Source organism: Etheostoma cragini, chromosome 14, assembly GCF_013103735.1.
Source record: "Etheostoma cragini isolate CJK2018 chromosome 14, CSU_Ecrag_1.0, whole genome shotgun sequence".
In the NCBI taxonomy this organism is placed as follows: domain Eukaryota; kingdom Metazoa; phylum Chordata; class Actinopteri; order Perciformes; family Percidae; genus Etheostoma; species Etheostoma cragini.
The window spans coordinates 13208222-13227424 of NC_048420.1; the positions used below are offsets into that span (position 1 = coordinate 13208222).

The window sequence follows — 19203 nt, forward strand, 5'->3', positions numbered from 1 at the left end:
GCCCATTACAGGGGAAACAATAACACTTGCCCAGGAGCAGTGACAAAAGGGGAATTTCATCACACTCCATATAAGCAAGCCCGGACTGTCATTGAGTTAAATGGCTCCTTGTCAGCCCAGTCACTCAGAATGACTCTGAATGACTCACAGTAACCTTCTGTGTATGCATCTTTGTGTGGATTCAATACCTGATGCCCAACCAAATTATTAACAAGACACAAACTGTGTAGAATGATGCATTGCAGCCAGCAGAATGTCTCAAACATTGAACTTCGAAGTTTAAATCAGTTAAGACTGTGACCATTTTGAATAGCTTGTCATCAGCTGAGTCAGATGTAATTTGCTCAACTCAGTTAGCCAGAGCAGCATTTCAGAACATCACCCAGTGAAATGTTTTATTGAGCTGCTGCTAAATACACAGCCTATTCAGACTGTTTATTGACTGTGTGTTTGCTTGCTGTCTTTTCATAGAAACCAGTGTGTGAGGGTCACCCTTCAGAAAGCCTGTGGCCTAGCAGGTTATTTTCAGTGTTACTAACACATCAAGAGATAACATTTCATTTCAAGCCCATTCTGTATGTGTGTGTGTGTGTGTGTACAGCAATTGTTAGAATAATTATACGCATGGGAGCAACGTGCTTGTTGCCATCAATGTACACTTACCCTACGCTAAATAACACATAGGGGAAAGAAATGGATTGTAAAATATAACCTAAAATCAATCAGTAAAATCTAATTTCTCCTTTTTTAAACAAATGTGTTAAGGCCCTTTAGTTCTTGAACATAGACTCAGATCTCAATGCCTAGAAAAATATAGATTAATTCATTTTGTCATAAAAAGAGAAACCACCAGTAGTTTAAATACTAAGTGAGGGTTTCCCTGCTGTGTCATGTGAGATGCCTATTCCCAGTCTGTAATCTTACCCCTGTATTAATGTGATGGACAGGGGGATTAATAAGGTTTACACCTACATGGCCAGAGGTGGAGAAGAAATACTAAAATATTCTGCCTTTTTCTTTTACAAAAGTCCCAATAAGATCAGATACATCACCCTCTTTGGATACAGTATGACTTTAATTTGACAATAGGTGCAAGCTACAACTAAAGGTTTTGTTTGATATTGTTTCGGCAATAATGCAAAAAAATTTCAGTACTCTGAAAATTCACTTAATTCTGAAAGCTACAAAGCGGGGACAAACATACAGTGGTATTTCAGTAAAAATAAGCAACGTACAATTTAACATTGTGAATTATTTGATTAATACTTTTTTTTTTAAGTCTGTAAAATAAGTAAAGTAACTATTAGATTAAATTAAAAATAGTACTACTTGCTAAGTGTTTGAAATGTAGTGTACTTTTCTAAAATGTTAATTATTGCATCTGGTCAATTGCAAACATTGTACGGCAACAATCAATCAGCATAATCAGATACATCAATTCTGACCAATACAATCCCGGTAACTCAAAATTGTAATGCACAGCTTCCACCACCTGATGTCCCCAAGACCACAGGGTGATGTGAAGTGCAACAGAAGGATTTCCTCTTGTTGGACCTCCATCCCCCTCTGCTGTCTAATACTGCAAATTCCTGAAACTAAATTTAACTCTAGGCTTTAAATTCTGCATGAGTCAAAGTATGAATCATGATAATTTTATTAGAATTCTTGACAAAAAACAGATCACATTACAGCATGCATACATTCCTTACAGAGATCTAAAAGGAAACGGGTCAGATGTACGGTTTCACTGGCATGTTATTGAACAAGCTGGTTAATCTTCCTATTCATTTGGTAACTGTATAACACACTATATGAACGTGCGTGTGTGTGTGTGTGTGTATATAAATCTTTTGAGAGGAAAAACACGTTCATAAAGCATATTCATTGCCAGTTATGCTTGCCTACATTCAATGATTGTAGTGTTTAGTATTGACCATTATTCCATTCTCATACAAAAATCTGCAGCCATTCACACATATTTTCATTCATAGGGAACTTTGGGAAATGGCACTATGGACCCCCAAGAGGTGGAAAACAAGATTTAATTATTATTAAGACAAGAACCCAACATTAACAATAAATTGGTCCAATAAAAGTACGATTTAGATGAGTATTTTAACACTAAGGAATATATAAACTATACAATAGAAATAACATCGCAATAATATTAACATAAACGTAACACTAATAATAAAGATTTCAGAGAAGAATTTCAAATAAACTCCAAAGGCAGAAATCCTAAAACATGAAAAAAATGATACTTCTGAGTTAAGTTTTTTTTATATTAAATTTAGAACAATTAAGATATACAACATATACACATTCATAACTCTACATTTATGTGCTTCTGTTGCCTAGCTTTTAACATGGAAAGGGCAAGAAACCTTGGATTACCCTAAAAAGGTCCCCCATTGAGTTTATCACACATATGTACAACAGGTCCATAACTACAAAAGGCATTCAAAGAAAGAAATTACATTTTGGCACCAGGCACAGAATTGAATATACATTAAAACTTTCAGCTAAAACCCCACCCGGAGAGATTATTTGACTAGTCTCGCCCTTCAACATGTCGTCCCTACAACATGAGAGAACAATAAATATGCATTTAAACTGGCTAAAAAATGAATGATGTAACATTTGGCATAATATTTGCTGGAAGAATAAGAGCGAGGGCAGGGGAGTGGCAGAGGTCTACCACAAACAAACAAAAAGTGACAGGATGATCTACAATGCAATTCTGTCAAACGACAATCTGTTGTTCATCCTGAGTGCTGGAAGTAAACAGGAACTGGAAAACACATTTATCAGCTAGGATTAGGTACGGCCGTTATACTATTCACACATTATAACTGCAGCTTTAGCTTTCTGTATCATCTGATCACGCTCGTGTCAATTATACATTCTCTTACCTTGTTCACACTAGCAATATCAGCAACTTAATTTAACCCTCCTGTTGTCCTCGGGTCACATTTGACCCCTTTTCAAAAAGTTTCAGAAAATGTGGGTTTCTTTCAACCACACTGTCAATTAATAATAATGTGGAGGGTTCTGTAAAATAAATGATCAGTTGACCACTTTCATTGAATTTGGGTATCTTATTCAGTTTTATAGCATTTTGAAGAAAGAAAAAAAATGACACAAGAACATTGAGGAAATGATCAGGAAAAACAAGGAAAAAGTGTCAAGCAATTTTAGATTAAAATTTTGACAAAAAAAAAAAAAAAAAAAAAACTGCAGGTCGACAGGAAGATAACACAAGGGTTAACCATTTTACCCACTGTGTCCTGAATATCAGTGACTTATAGAAACATGGCTCTCCTTTGTTATTGGGCAGCTATGACACAGTCCCGACCAGTTACGACCAATCATAGCGTGCCAACTTTTCCTGAGACGGGTTAAAGTATAGGAACCTTTACTAACTTTGGGGTGGTATGGACTGGCTTCATTAAAAGTAGTTTCTTCTTCATTGAACAACTAAGCTCTGGGAGAGGCGTGTAGAAAGGTGCACAGGGCAGTCCCGCTTTCTATACCTCATTGATGGCGCGCTCAGACGGCCTAAAGTTGACCGAGTTGGACGAGGACATGTAGAAGGATTGGGTTTTGCGATTGAGGCGGGCACGTTTGGTGGCCACACACAAGCTGCGCTTGCTGGAGGAGATTATCTCCATTATGAACTTTTTGCAGTCTATGCAGATCTCCATGGTCACCCAGTCCTCAGTAAACTCCTTGGGAAGCTCTGGCTCGTCCTGTGACCGGCCATCTTTACTGCTACTACTGCTGTTAAGCTTAGATGACCTGAGGACAAAAAGAAACAATGAACTAATCTGAAAAAAAAGACATTTTCACCATATTTCAGCAGTATATGAAAAGAAATGAGAGTACCACAGTAACATACTTGTAAACACTTCTGCGTTGGCTGTGTCTGCTGTGTCCAGACCCAAATGGGTGCTTTTCTGGCTCAGCAGGGGCAAACGCTCCACTTGCCCCTTCTGAAGTCACAGCACTGGGGCCCAAAGAATAAATGGGCAAGGTGGAGTAGGGCTTAGGTGGCAGTCGCATCTGAGGTTAAAAAAAACACACAAAAAACACAAACTTTAGTTTTTTTAAATGTAGGACCTGTTGATGCCAGTAGGTGTCAAGGGTCTCAACAAAATAAAAAAAGTGAGCGTTAAAAAAAATCAACAGCCGCCTACCTTTTTAGAGCACTGGGAACACACAGGCCTGGAGAAGATAAGAATGAGCTGTTAAGTTGAACATTACTGAACCGACACTATACTGAAACGGCACTCCACCAATTTACTCCGAAGACATTATTGGACTCATGGTGGACAGAGATATTCTCTTTTTTAATCTACACATTCTTCATTACCCACAATGCAACAAAACCAGAGACAGTTGGATCGGAGATTAGAGTGAGTTAAGCTAGTAGCGGCTAGTCTCAAGTCACTAGCCTCAAGTTTAGATGAGAAGCAGGCTACAGAAGTCTGGTAAGCTCACATCCTTTCTAACTCCACAAACGTGTAGTCTTCAGACTACTGTGACTGACTCAAGTGACATCACTTCAGGATATTTAGCAGATTTCACTTTATACAACTTTCTTTAACATAGAGTAGTACTCCCGTGTGTGACTTTGATGTGTACAACTGGTCAAGCTCTCCTTTAAGTTGAGTAGTTCTATTATTAGTGGTTAATTTACCTTTTGCAGAACTGGCAGGTGTAGGACCAGGTAAAGAGAGAAAACTTCTTCATCCGACATGAGAAGCAAACCTAGAGACGAAAGCATGACGTGAGGTGAAGAAGGTACATAGTCTGTTGCATTGAATTGAATTGACAAGGAAAAGAAGATGAGGAAAATTATCCCTCCCAAAAACTCTGTATGTGGTGTCTACCTTTCCTTTCTTGAGGGCGATGTAGATCTCCTTGTACTGCTGAAACTTTTCCAGCTCGGCCTTGACCAGAACCTGTCTGATGTGCATCACCTCCTCCACAGTTAGAGCGAGACACTCCACCGGGTAGCAGAACTCCTCCTGGAAGGAAATAACACACACATCAGTAAACTACCCTTACATATGCAGATTAGGAAACAGATTACCCAAAACAGTGCAACAGCAAGGAGTGATGGTATCTACTGCCCATTGCACACCACATAACAAAAAGACCAAGCAAGCAATGAGATGGTGAAGGTGAAAACACCAACCTTCTATGCTCTCTATAACCCACAAATGATGACATGACAGTTTGACAATGAACAGGAAATGCAGAGCATGCTGGTAATGCAACACTCCAGTCATGTTGGTGGTCCACAGCTTTTGGCTATCAAATTTACTTTATTCCCGATCACAGGTCCATATTAAAAAACAGATATCTGATAAGTTTTCTAAGTTAAAAAGTCAGCCAGCTCAACATGGTGAATTTTCTTCACCATTTTTGCACCATGCGTTTACTTTTGATATTACTCAATGGACCTACAACAATACTATGGCTGTTTTCTAACCATTATTTTTATGCAAACAATTTGCAAGCTGTAAGCTGTGGTCGCCAGGAGATATGTGACATAGTTGTTTTCAACACATTTATCTATCTTTTGTCTGAATTTAGTAGCTTAATACACCCAAAGTCAAAGTGAAAATTGGTCAAGGAACTTCTTCAGTCATTTACTCTCATTGTACTTCAGTTGGCATGGATTAGAAAATGTTTAGACTCCGCAGTAAATGTTTACAGAGAGAGATCTATGTATATATATATTTTTGTTTTCCCAGACCTTCCCCGAGCTATTTTTAGTATGCCGCAGATCTCCCGTTCACACACAGAAGTGGTCATACCACAAGTTCCCATTCATCAAAAACAATTAAAATAGATTCTAGATGGGTCCCACACAGTGTTTCAGTATGTGCCTTTAATGATAATGCAATAACAGTAACATACCGTGCCCTGAGCACCACTGGTGGCTTCCACCTGACCAGCAGACAGAGGGAACAGGACGTTCAAACAGAAGCTTATATTCTACCAAGGTAAACACATGCAGAATGCTTAATAGAGTTAAATTAAAGATAGATATGGATATTCTTGAGAGGTTGCCAGTTACATTATCATTTACAGCCAACTTTCAAAACGTTCAATCATTTTTTCACGAACACTCTCCTAGCACGAACTTGTTCCATTATTATATCATCTGGTGTGGCATAACATTTTATTTCATAACAGCACATCCCTAGCCTGGAAATATAGACCCAAATCCGAAAGATTAAGGGTCTGGCATCGAGTAATGAAAGTCGCCCATCTCGACGGGCAGCACCAAGCACGCATTTGAAAATCTCACTGCACACAATTGGATAACAATATGTCCAATCACAACAACACAAAGGGTGATGTATCCTGAGCCCCATACACTTAGCTACCAGCGGAGGAAACTGGTAGATTAAACTGTTGTCATCTGTTTAGCTCACATCTGGCCCGTCTATATCAGATACACCGATGTGATTGGTGCAGCTCGGCTACAAGGGTATATTTAATGAGCAGCATTACTCAACGCCAGAGTAACTCGCTGAGGAAAGAACAAATGTCTCTCCTTCTGTTCCTGAGTATGACGTTTAAGAATGGCCAGAAAAGCGTTTTTGCAAAACATGATGGTGTCACAGTGAACTTAACCTTTGACCTTTTGGATGTACAATGTCATTATTTCATCATCTTAAACTATTAGACATTAGCTTAGGAATTCTTGAGTTATGGCGAAAAACACTTTTTGTGATGTCACAATGACCCTGACCTTTGACCTACAAAATCTAATCAGTTCACCCTTGAGTCCAAGTAAATGTTTGCCAATATTTAAAAAAATAAATCCCTACAAGTGGTCTTAAGAGATCACCTTTACAAGAATAAGAAGGAAAAAATCTGACAACAGTGTTCAATGATATTGCAGTCTTCATATCTCATGGCAGGATAGCAGGATCAGCCAGCCGGTGTCTAGGTCGGATGATGCTGACCTACATCTTACATATACTTGCAAGTCTTAATCTGTCCCGCTCTGGTTTTCTAATACTATAAAGACCATTTTTTTAAATGGGTTGATGGTGATGGATGGACACAAGGTTGAGAAAGTTACCTTGGTGCTGGGATCCGGCATTAGCTGCAGCATTATATAAAATAGGAAATGACTGCACGTAAATCTTTGGGGTTAAACAGCTATCCAGTGTAAACATTTTAATGGGGGGGGAGGAGGAGACTCCAACTAAGAGCTTACAGTTTAACATCTACTAGAGAAACACAACTTCCATGTATCCATGTGAAAGGCCTAAGGACTAAGTGTTTGAGTATTTCATCCCTCAATCTTTCACAAAGAAGTTTAATTATTCTCATTTTTAAATGAGGCTAGACAGGATGTAAATCACTAACATTAAGGGCATAAATATATAATAAAATGGAGTGATAACTATCCCCAGGAGAACTGTCTCCTCCAAGGGTTTTAAGCACATTTCTTCTGATTGATGTTTGGAACCAGGGCCACTGGTTTGGCGCCAGAGATCCGTCATTAAATTAGCAAGCAGTGAGAACGAAGCAATTCAATCTAAATCCCTTCCATACATCGGCCTGTCCTGTGGTTTAAATTACAGCCATCAACCTCACTTCAATCATACAACTGCTGCAGAGTTAGTCAGAAAACCACAGACCTCATAGCAAATGAATGACCGGTCACAGGATGGGAGTAAATACAACTGACATATCCGGTGGTTGAATCGTTACGTGTTTGAGTAGTTACTCTACAAACTAGAGAGTTCCACATGTATGCCTGCATCCAACCACTTTTTACTGTTTTCGCATATTTCATTTTGTTTTTATTTTATTAGTGAGTAAATAATAATCCGAATGATCTTCATTTGGACTGATAAGAGAAGCTGATAGCAAAGACATTAAAAAATGTCTTTGCTTATGAGAATATTCTTAGCCATACCAATACAAATGTATGTATATAACTTTGACTATCTTAGTTTATAACCTAATATAAGTTATTTGCAACGGATGCAGGAAGCTCTGTCATCAATGTTAGAGGCTTCATCAATCGTTTATTAATTCATTCATCTAGGCTGCGATTGGTTAATCCAAGGAGATAGCTACCCCGGTTTACATACCAAAGACTTGGAGCTCTGTCTGGATGGAGGTACAAAGGGACGGACCCTGGTGGGGGCCTCCTTCTCCATAGAGTGCCGCCTCTGTGGAGACTGACGCCTGTCTGACGCTTGTCTGGCTGGAGTGGCAGAGACAGGCAGGAACTTTGGAGGAGCTGGACAGATGGGACAAAAAAAAACATGTGAACATTATGAAGACAACTTGTGTTTGAAGTGGCCAAAAAGTAGAATGTAATAGATTACAATATGTTTTAGGTAAGCTCATACCCTTCTTCCCTGTGACAGACTCAGGTGACGTGTCCTCCATCAAAGACGTGGACATACTGGAGCTACTCCTTGTGGGCTCCTCCTGTCAACCACAAAATTACACTAATTTAGTTGCGTGATACCACTTTAAAATGACTTGGAAAATTGCATGGCAAATAAATAAATCCAATTATAATAAATCCAAGGACGTTCTTCTTTTAGAAACACTGATTGTAAAATTGAGAGAGACTGCATAAACTTGTTTAAGCTGCTATCTTGGGACTGGATGAAGGCGGTGATAGTCTATATCCATGACGTTTCACAGCCGGGATTGCTCAGTTGCCGCTTAAAATTGTGCCGGATTTCACTCTTTTCGGCCAGATGTCCAGTACCTTCTGCTTCCTTTGTGTCTGAATTTTAAACTCTGCTCGAGTAATAAGAACTATGGTTAACTGCTCCTCAGATCTCTACAGGGTAAATCCAGCTAGACTATCTACTATTAATCTGAGTTTTTGAACTTTTGAATGTGCACATGCTCCAGCAAAACAAGTTTATTCCCAAAGCTATTTCGCAGGGGCACCATGGCTCTGCCCGATGCTTAGCGTCACCCAAGACGATTGTAATTGGTTTAAAGAAATACCAATAAACCACAGCAGGTTTTCTCCCACTTCGGAATGCTGTGTGTACTTGCCAGACCTTCCTCCACAGCGCTGTGAAGGAAGGTCTGGCAAAGCGAGAGTAAGGGGTTGATGATCATTTTATGAGCAAGGACACTACGATTCAGCCATCTTACATCAGATTCGGAGCTGTCCAACTCAGCCAGCGGGGGCGCTTTGAGCAGCCTCTTCCTCTGGCTAAGGGGCTGCGCGCCACCTTCATTGGCTCCCAGGGTGCCTAAGGCCAGAGACTGGGTGCTGACAGTCAATTTCCTGCGTGCATCAGGAGTGTCTGCGGGTGAAAGAAAAGATTTAACTTGAATTACAAGTGAACCCTAAATTCTCATGAATCATTTTTTAATCTTAACAGCTGGCCATCATGCCTCCTTTGTAAACTATGGGTGTCTTTGTATTGTTACCGCATGACAACACAGAGTCTGTACACACAGGCCACATAGTGACCAAGATAAGCCCCAACCATATGCTTATTATATTACAGATTTCTCCTCAATCCTTTAATCGAAATTAATGAAACTAGACAAAAAAAAAATATCTTCATGTGTTTTGGTACAAAAAGCCAAAAAATGACACCACTGATACTGGCTTCATGTATGAGACAATGCTTCTTTACCTGAACTGCGGAACAAGTCCTGAGGAGTGCTGATGCTTTTCCCTGCACCTGTGAAGGAATTAAGGGGAATATAACCTTACGTAGAAGCAAACACATTTATATTTTTATTACTGATGCCAGACTAGTACAAAGGGAGGACTTGACAGCCACAAGCATCTGTCAGACCAGGTGTTTACTGACAGGATGCTGTGTAGCTGTGGGCTATGCTCACACAAATATGTTGTGCATTGCTGGAAAGCACAGAGGGAGTGTTAAGTGAAGGGGAGGTGCCAGGGAAAGCAGAGAACAACAATGAGTGCAGCCACAGTGCAAAAGGTTCTTCACACACCCATCTGGATTACAGTCATTCTGTGAAACTGTAGTGGTACATTCAGACGGTCATCTGCCATTCAACCAACCATCTGGAGACTGCTGTGCTGACACCAGTGTTATGCAATTTGTCATGTTCCTCAGTGAGAGCGGATTAGGGTGATGAGCAGGGCAGACTGGCGGCAGACGCAGAGCGATGATCTGTAATCGGACCACACTTGCTCTGACTCAATGGCTATCCCTCATCTAGATCTCTAGATCACAGATGGTCCCTGTCAGTAACCACTATATCCTGGGAAGGCTGTCAAACTTATTTCATTCATAACGGGATGCCTAAAATTGAGGATTCATTTTTATTCTGCCTCCCAGCAAAGACCGAGGTGACCATTTCACACAGTCTAGAGATTAGATTGCACTGTGTTGACCCATCATTTCTGCAGGTACAGTAGTAGGTGTATGTATCATAAATGCCAGTAAGTGACAGTAGTGTGTGACTGATGCACGCGCACACAAAAAAGAAAAAAAAGAAAAATAAATAATAATAATAATAATAATAATAGGGTGTGTGTCTAAAATCAGGGAGGAGAAGGAGCTAACCCTAAAAATAGCCTGGAATGAAACACAAGGTACGACAATAGGAACACAATAGGTGACGTGAAACTTTACCTGATGAGTCAAAGCTGTAAGACATGCTAAGAGGTCGCATGACTGACAGATATGCCCATGTTTGAAATAAAGGAAATGGGAGCAAATGGGAGAAAGAGAAATCAGTGAGAGTTAAAATGGAAGGTGAAGTCAATGAATCATCTAAGTTTATAAGACATACTCGCGAACATGGACAGTTTCTGAAAATCTAAGACCACAATATGTGTAGGATATATAGCCTCCCATACGTATGATTATGCAACTACTGCTCCATATTACCCCCTTAATCCTCTTACAAAAGCAGTCTTGTGTTACCGCATGGAAGCACTGTACAGTACACACTGACAACACATTTGCTTTTTTTATCTGATTAAAGCCTTAAATGGTTTGAAACATTAGCTCCAATTGGCTAATTACAACGACTGCATACCACAAGGATTATTTACCTCAACATTGCATTACTTTTATAAATGTAGCCACACAGAGCAGCATGACATAAAAGGAATCATATTATTAAGTTCAAACCAAAGAATTTATCCGTCCAAGTGCACATTAGCCAGTAACCACAACTCTTACATTTGCAGTTCAGATCTAGCAAACAACTCAAGACTCGCTGCTGCAGTTAACGTGATCCTTGTTTAAACACTATGACACATCTGATTAAGTGAAGTAGGAAGAGGTCTGTTAGAGTAATCATGATGGATGTGGCTAAGACATGGGTAATGGTTTTGTCCTGAGTGAAGGGGTTAGGCTCATTGTTAAAAAAAATTATGCTTAGAGTGGTTTCGCTTCAGTTTCTTTGCTAAACCATTTGCATCCAAACTACTGTTTTAGTATTTTGGTTTTAGTATTTCGTGTGTTAATCATGAAAGCTGAGTGACCTAGCAAAGAGCATAGGATATACCCCTGAGGGCAGAGCTCATAATGTGGAGGAGATGCCGGGCCTGACCAGAGATAAGAAGAAAAGCTACTAATTGCATGAACCGAATAACTAACAAGACTTCCAACTCCTTTGAAAAGACACTGTTGTGAACAATCTTCAGTCATTTTCTGTATTTATGCTGAAGGGCTGTAAACTAACTCTACTCGCTGCAAGGAAACAGCCTTTTAAGAGAACTCCAGTGACTCACTGATTAGAAACAATCACAAGGCTTCTTCAGATAAAACTTAAATATTTAGTAGATAGTTTGACATAGTTTAACAGAGTGTTGCACAGTTTCATACGTTTGTGCAGGTATGTCAATGTGTGCAATTGTTAGCAGCTCACCTAGGCGGCTTCTGCGGATCATGTCCGGTGAGACCGGCCTGAGCTTCCGTTCAGCTTTGATGCCCTCCAGCAGTCGCTCGTGGAGGCTCCGGGGACGTGGTGGGTGCGGTTTCAGTTTACGGGCTGCAACCTGTCATGAGTACACCAAGTGATTACTCGACTGCCATCACAGTGGAAACCATAGTGAAATCCCCCCCCAGACACACTTCCCACGAGTGCATGTTTTGTAATTACATTAGGCCTTTAACACTTCTCTTAGTCAAAGTTTATCACTTAAACACCACCACCATGTGATGATGGACATGCATGTGACATTACGTTTCCCATTGTTCACACCAAGTCATTTGGCTTCTACTGTGAATACCAGTGTGCTGGTATAACAAATGACAACAATCTGGTTTAAACAGATTATGATTATCACTAGTCAGTCGCTAAATGGTACCATACTGAATGCTGAAAATACATCAGATATCTGTATTATATACTGAATACCGTATAGACTAAAACTGTAAGGGCACTTTAAACTAAGTTTGGGGAACGTATATTCTGACATACTGGCACAGTGTTTTGCACTACTCACTGGGTTGAGAGGTGGTCGCGACCTGATGAATTCAAGAATGATCTCATGTGCACTCTTCTTTAACTTTGGCGGGATGTCTCCATTCACCTGGAATGGCATTGTTAAAAAAGGAGTATGACTTAAATGAATACCTGCACAGTAGAGGTTGTCTAAATCTGCAGAGAGATGTTACCATTGCCACGTGAGAACATTAAGAAATGTGAGTATTATTAACACGGAAAAAAAACCTAAGCAAAAATTCAAAACCTCTCATTGTTACGTTTAAGTCCAGAGTTTTCCCAAACAAAGAAAAAAGAAATAAAAATAAATGCTCGTATTGACTTTTCCCATACCATGACTTTTCGCAGCTTGTAACGTTTGGAGCGGATGTCGTCCATCAGCATTTCGTAGGGTGTAAGCTGGTATTCTATGGGTAATGGGTTATATTGACGCTCCTGAACCTTCTTTAACTTAACACCATCTCGTAGATCTCGCATCACCTGCACCCAGAACCGTGCCTGGTGGGGACAAAAAAACATGCAATATGATAATAAAAACAAATCTGCAGCACATATGTTTTTGAATTACCAACACATGATCATATGTTAATATAATCAATACACCAATAGATATGTTTAATGTATTGGTGCTTGGTGTAGGAAAAACAAAACAAAAGAAAAAAATAGATCTTACCCAGTCTGCATTCTGCAGCTCATCGAGGTCTTTAACAGGTTCCCCTCGCGTATTGCCTTCCATTCTCTGAAGGTTCTGTCCACAGAAGAAGACAAGAAAAACATAAGGAGTCAAAAAAGTTTCAATGTCAAGATACTAAGGGTGTGACGAGATCTCGTTGTACGAGATCTCGCGAGATTACAAAAAGTTGTCTCTTGAGGCGATGTGATGTCAGCGTGATGGAGCGTGAAATTACTATTGAAGATCCCCCTGCCACTTTTAAATCATTTGTGTGGCAACATTTTGGATTTCCTGCGGAAATGATAAACGGCGAAAGAGTGACAGACAAGACGAACACAATATGTAAACATTGTAAGAAAAAAATGCCGTATACCGCGGCTAACACAAGCACTATGCAAAAACACTTACAGCACAATAACATTCATCGTTAATAGTTGATTTCAAAATGCACCTAAATTGTTTTGCATTTTGTGATTTTTCAGTTGAATAAAAAAACTATTTTCTATTCATACATTTCATCGAGGATTTCTTTAAATCTTTTTTAAAAATCTCGTCTCGTCTCGTTCTCGTGAACCCAATCTCGTGATGTGTCTCGTCGAGTAAGCGTCTCGTCACACCCCTACAAGATACTCAAAAGTTGTACCACAGCATTCAAAGTACTGGCTAAAATTAAGTTGAGGTAACTGGCAAAACTGCCATGTTGAATCTTTTTTCACATGAACATGTTGATGTTAGTCTCCTTCTTTGTTGACAACGAAGCGGACCAGAGGGGGGGGGGGGGGGGAACAGGCCAATACTCAGTTCTGGGTGACCAATTCAAATGTCAAACTGACATCCTGAAATCCTAAAAGGGTCCGCTGTTGACAGCTGCTTTTCGTTTATTTTCTATACCTCCATTCATCCACACGACACACCTGTGTTTACTGTGTAAACTCATTCCTCCTTTCTAAGCCTAATCTTTTTTTTCTGTTGATCTGACCTTTCTCTTCCAATACCCAAATGAATCTCTACTGCCTGTTAATTTACCTTTCACCTTTGTTAGCCAGGACTTCCTTCCTTTTAATAAACCAAGGTAACATTTAACCTGTCGCTTAGCAATCTTTCACAACAAATGACAGTTTTGGTTTATCTCTAGACTGGCAGAACAGACAAGGGAATCCAACTAAAAAAAGCTCATAGACACTGACAGAAGAGAGAAAAACAACAATGAGAGATACTGAAAGAAAGACTAGCCTATTCATTTGTAAACATGTGTGATACTTTGATTAAAAATATAAACATAGTATTATATTTATATAGCATTATAAGGAATAATGATTACTTATTACCAACTGTCCAGTGGCACATGTGACACATCATGAATCAGTCTCAATTACTCAAGTACCGATTCTTAGTCAGAAATAGGATGCCAAATCATGTCCATGAAGAGTAAAGTCATGTCTAGTAGCGTTAATCAATGATGAGTTATAACTGGTCTGACAAGTAGTGCAGTCTCAATCTTTCTGTCCCATTACCACACTGAGGGCTGTTTTTTTTTGTTATTTTGCTGTTTCTGGGCATCACTCCCAGTGTTAAAAAGCCTGTTGGCCTTACAGATCCTAATTCAATTCTACACAGTAAATCCACATACCAAGCAGCAGAGTAGTAACCCCCGTGGACAGTTTGGTACTTTAATTTGTTATGTGCCTCCAAGCACAATTTTCCCTATCACTTTCACTTCCTTTCATATTTGATTAAAGACGTGCAAATGAGTAAAATGTTTTAAATATGACTCACGGACAAAATAAGCCAACTTTGGGAATGTGGATAAGTGATAATTATTAAAAGTAAGAATAGATGGTACTTGTCATTGCTGAAAATATGTTAAAGTGAGTCACTTCATATGCAAGTGTATGTTCAATTGCTGTGGTGAGGAAAAGGGTGAGCAGATGTCATTTTAGGGTTTTCAGCTTGACTGTTACCTATCCTTACCAGATTTATCAAAAACTTGCAGATGTCACAAGCCCGTTTCTTACCTCCTTGGCACTCTTTATCTTCTCCAGAAAGGTGTGTAGTTCCCTGCTTTCTGCATAGAGAGCACGACACACAGCCTGGTAATGGCTGGGGGCGTCTGATGGGCTGGGCAGGTGGGAAGAACATAGCTGTAGAGGAGAGAAGGGAAAGAATTAGTTAAATATATAGGGATACTTCAAAAGGGACCATATAGCACCTTGAATGAAATTTGAGATTTGTGATATTGGGCTATATAAATAAAATTGACTTACTGACGTACTTATGTAAAAATATGTAACTAAACATGGCCAACATAAAGTACATGCAGTATATTTGTATCCCACATAAATACATCTCTTGTACAATTAAAGCAAGATTTGTCTTTTTGTAATCAATTATTTATTACATTTTGAAACAAGAACATGGATATCAGGAATGTACACCGAGACAATTACTACAATTATTAAGGTACAATTTTATGGAAATAACCCTTATTTGGTGAAAATGTACAAAGATAAAATAGGCTTTTCCATCTGTTGAATTCATTGACAAATTCTCCGCTCAAACCCAAACCTTTTCCTAACAAAACTCAGAGTCTATAGTCATGCTAGCAGCTGAGGCACAGCGGTGCTTCAAACTAAATGCTAACATCAGAATGCTAACTTGGTTACAATGACAATGCTAACATGTCATATGAAGCAAGTACACAGTTGACCACGTTCACCATCTTATGGTTTAGCATGTTGGCATGTTAACATTTGCTAATAAGCACTAAACCCAAAGTACTGCTGAGGCTGATGGGAATATCATTAGTTTTAGTATTGTTTGTAACATGGCTAAAAACAGTACCAGAGCTTTAAACCGCATGAACCTGATTGTTCAGATGAAGAGACATTGCCTCTAGCATCACATATGCACCATTTAAAGCTCTGACCCATACCCATGGTATTTGACTGTGAGCGCTGAAGATAACACAAGCTGCTTGTCAGTGTAATGGATGAACTGCCAAATGATGTTTAGTAACACAAAGCAAGGAAACTTAAAATGAAGGAACAGCCATTACTCATCACATACATCACTGATGCCAAGCCTTTAGCATCATACATGTATTTTGTTATCAATAACAAACAGACCATCAAGCTTTTAGCCACCTCTATCAATGTTTCCTATTATTATCATCATCATCATCATCATCATCATGAGGTGGTGCTAAATACCAAATTTTATGTCTCAATGAATCTAGATCTTTATCATTAACCAGTACTGTGTTAGTGAATTAACTCAGTTAGCATTTGCACTTTGTTTAGCTAAGGTTAGCCAGCAATATCTCTGTTAAGAGGTTCTACATTAATTTGGGGATAAAACCTGGTGTTTTAAAGACACAGACAGTGTTAGCGAGTGATACAAAGTTACGTTACAGCCTCTCTAGCTTAATTGTCATTAAGTAAGTGTTGGGATTAAAAAAAAAACATCAGTCAACCTAACATAATTGTTTTTAGGTCATGAACGCATTCTTTACTCAAGGTGAAACAACACATATGATGGGTTAAAGTGGGACTTGCAATGCCCAACCCTTTAACTTCAACTAAAACTCGCTCAAAGTCTGGCACCACTGCTGTAGGAATCTTCCTTCTTTTTTATTTTCCTCTACACAAAAGAGAAAACCAGACAAGTAACATATTCTCATGTTCACCAGATGGGCTTGGCTAGCCACAGGAATTCCTGACTCAGCAAAAAGTGTCATCTTCCGCATGGAGAAATTCACAGGTAAAATGATGTGTGAGAAGAAAGTCTTTAAGTCCATGCTTAAAATACCGTTACATCGGTGGTTTCCACTGTTGTGCTAAAAACAATGATCTGTATCGAGCACAAAACCTGTTAAAGGTGGAGTCTGGGATTCTAATCATGCTTGTGCTCAGGGAAAGACCATGGATGTACAGAGAAAGACAGCAGGAGGGATGTTAAATCTGGTACACGCCAAGGTATTGAAGGAGTATTCATAGGAGTGTGGGTGTATTTGTTTGTTCAAATGACTTTCTCCAAAATTGCACACTCCACATAGATCAGTATGTACCTCACATTTCAACATTGGATGCTTTAAAAAACAAAAAGGGGTTACATTCCAAACTCCAGCTTGACAGCTAAATTCACTACATTTCACCAAAGCAATGAGGAAACTCATTCAGCACATTCAACGTCTAACTATTCCTGTTTTAGTGGCATGCTTCACTCGCAAGCATGAGGGATCGGGTGACCTTCTGCTAGCTTCATGTCTCGCTGAACTTGACCCAACCTACCGCTTCATGACAGAACAGACGAGTACAAGGAAGCAGGTCACTCAGGAATGTGCAGTTATCTACTCTAGCCAACATATTGCAGTTTACACGCAAGAAAATGATTGTTAGAGCCAGGTAAGGCAAAACACGCACTGGCAGCAAACAGACCTGTTTGTGTTCCACATCAGGGTTTATCATATGGAAGGAATGGGTAGTGAAAGTTTCTAAGCCTATTTCCAAAATACCAGCGTGTTTACACAGCTATAATTGGATGTTTCACATTCAAAAGCTATTTGGGGAATTTACAGCACGACAGACACCTATCGAGGGAATATGTTTGAAGGTGCATTAATGACTACTATCAATGTGGATGCACTGCTCTCTTAATAGATGTGATGTAAAAATTGTATAAAAAGGAGGAAATAGTCAGAGCAAAAGAAAAATCTGAACATTTAATACACCTATGACAACTTTGATCTGTCAGTCTGATCCATCAAAAACATGGCCGATCAAAATGTTGCAGTGAATGTTGTTTTAAACACAGCTGATTGCCTCTTAATAAAACTTGAAAAAAAAACAACAACAAGAACCTACCGTGATGAGGTCTTGATAGCTGCGAATGCTGGTGACTGAAGTGGTGGTGACAGAGACGGGCTCCTCTTCTTCCTCCTCTTCACACTCATCTTCCTCCTCTGTGGCTTCGTAGCCCTCATCAGGACAGGGGTCACTCTCGGTTTCTTCTGGGTTGGTCATCATGTCGATCAGGCGCTCCAGCGGCGGGCTGAGTTCACGCTCCTCGTTTTCTTTGAGGCCAAAGTCCAGAGCTTTGTAAATCATGACACCGAGTGAGTCTATAACCTGTGGGACAATGGACAATTGGGATGGTGTAAATTGTTAGTGTGTAATGGAAAATATCTATTGTATAGACTTCGTCCAATAAAAATAGTAAAAAAAAAAAAAAAAAAAAAAAAAAAAAAAAAAAAAAAAAAAAAAAAAAAAAAAGAGTTCCATTCCATGGAGGTTCTTCAGTAGAAAGAAAAAAAAATAACGGTGCAGGATGGGGTCTAGCTAAGAATGACATCCACTGCCTTCCACAATATCAGATGTTTAACTTAAAAGTAAAATAAAAATAATAAGAGTATTTAGAATATGAACAATTAGTACACAGAGACACACACACACACACACACACACGGTTCTTTAGCTTGACAATAAGGACACTTCGAATTTAGCAAGGTAGTAAAATAATAGTTTTCCTGTCCACTGACATTTTTTCACTCGCTGTAATGTGTGCCAACGTGTGCCACAACGTTCACCATCAACTATATCTACAAACTCAATTTACTTGAATAGACAAGAAGACAGTTCACGTCCTCATACCAGATGTGAAACGAGGCCACAGTGTTCCTCTAAACAGCGTGATTATTACCATAATCTGGGGATGATTTTATTTCATCACTGCTTCCCCATATTAACAAGCACCGTATGACCTTTGTTTTTGCAGCTTGTTCCAAAAGGTCTCAAACTTCCACCCGGTTTAGGACGACACAAAGTTGTTCTTTCACTGCAGAATCACAAGTTGTTTCTTGCTGATTTAATCAAACCACTGATCTCCGTTCTACAAGTGGATGCAAGAGGAGCTAAATACACAGGACAGAAGCTCACGAGGAAGGATTCCAAAAAGGTGTTTCTACAGCGGTTCTTAGTCAGTTAGTACATGTAACAGACATCTGGGCCTTTGTTGACCAAATATGTTTAGTTAATTAGTAATAATAGAAATGAAAAGTCTTTTGGTTTCTACAC

The 19203-nt window shown here is 39.3% G+C and overlaps 1 protein-coding gene across 5 annotated transcripts in view; it reads right to left on the bottom strand.

Annotated features, from left to right (window-relative positions):
• Positions 1-1613: 1613 nt before the first annotated feature.
• The window catches only part of spire1a (spire-type actin nucleation factor 1a), a 30077-nt gene continuing 12487 nt past the window's right edge, over positions 1614-19203 (bottom strand). Inside the window, exons 3-20 of one of the 5 annotated variants that reach the window (XM_034891605.1) lie at positions 17995-18258; positions 15148-15273; positions 13133-13207; positions 12793-12957; positions 12461-12547; positions 11881-12010; positions 10635-10676; positions 9660-9707; positions 9166-9320; positions 8394-8475; positions 8130-8281; positions 7106-7129; positions 5929-5958; positions 4893-5030; positions 4700-4770; positions 4197-4224; positions 3899-4062; positions 1614-3798 (exon numbers count right to left, since the gene is read on the bottom strand). In XM_034891605.1, the coding sequence (XP_034747496.1) occupies positions 3528-3798; positions 3899-4062; positions 4197-4224; positions 4700-4770; positions 4893-5030; positions 5929-5958; positions 7106-7129; positions 8130-8281; positions 8394-8475; positions 9166-9320; positions 9660-9707; positions 10635-10676; positions 11881-12010; positions 12461-12547; positions 12793-12957; positions 13133-13207; positions 15148-15273; positions 17995-18258 (2052 nt within the window). In that variant the 3' untranslated portion in view covers positions 1614-3527. The remainder of the gene's footprint in view (positions 3799-3898; positions 4063-4196; positions 4225-4699; positions 4771-4892; positions 5031-5928; positions 5959-7105; positions 7130-8129; positions 8282-8393; positions 8476-9165; positions 9321-9659; positions 9708-10634; positions 10677-11880; positions 12011-12460; positions 12548-12792; positions 12958-13132; positions 13208-15147; positions 15274-17994; positions 18259-19203) is intronic. The other 4 variants (XM_034891606.1, XM_034891607.1, XM_034891608.1 and 1 more) reach the window with 4 other exon arrangements.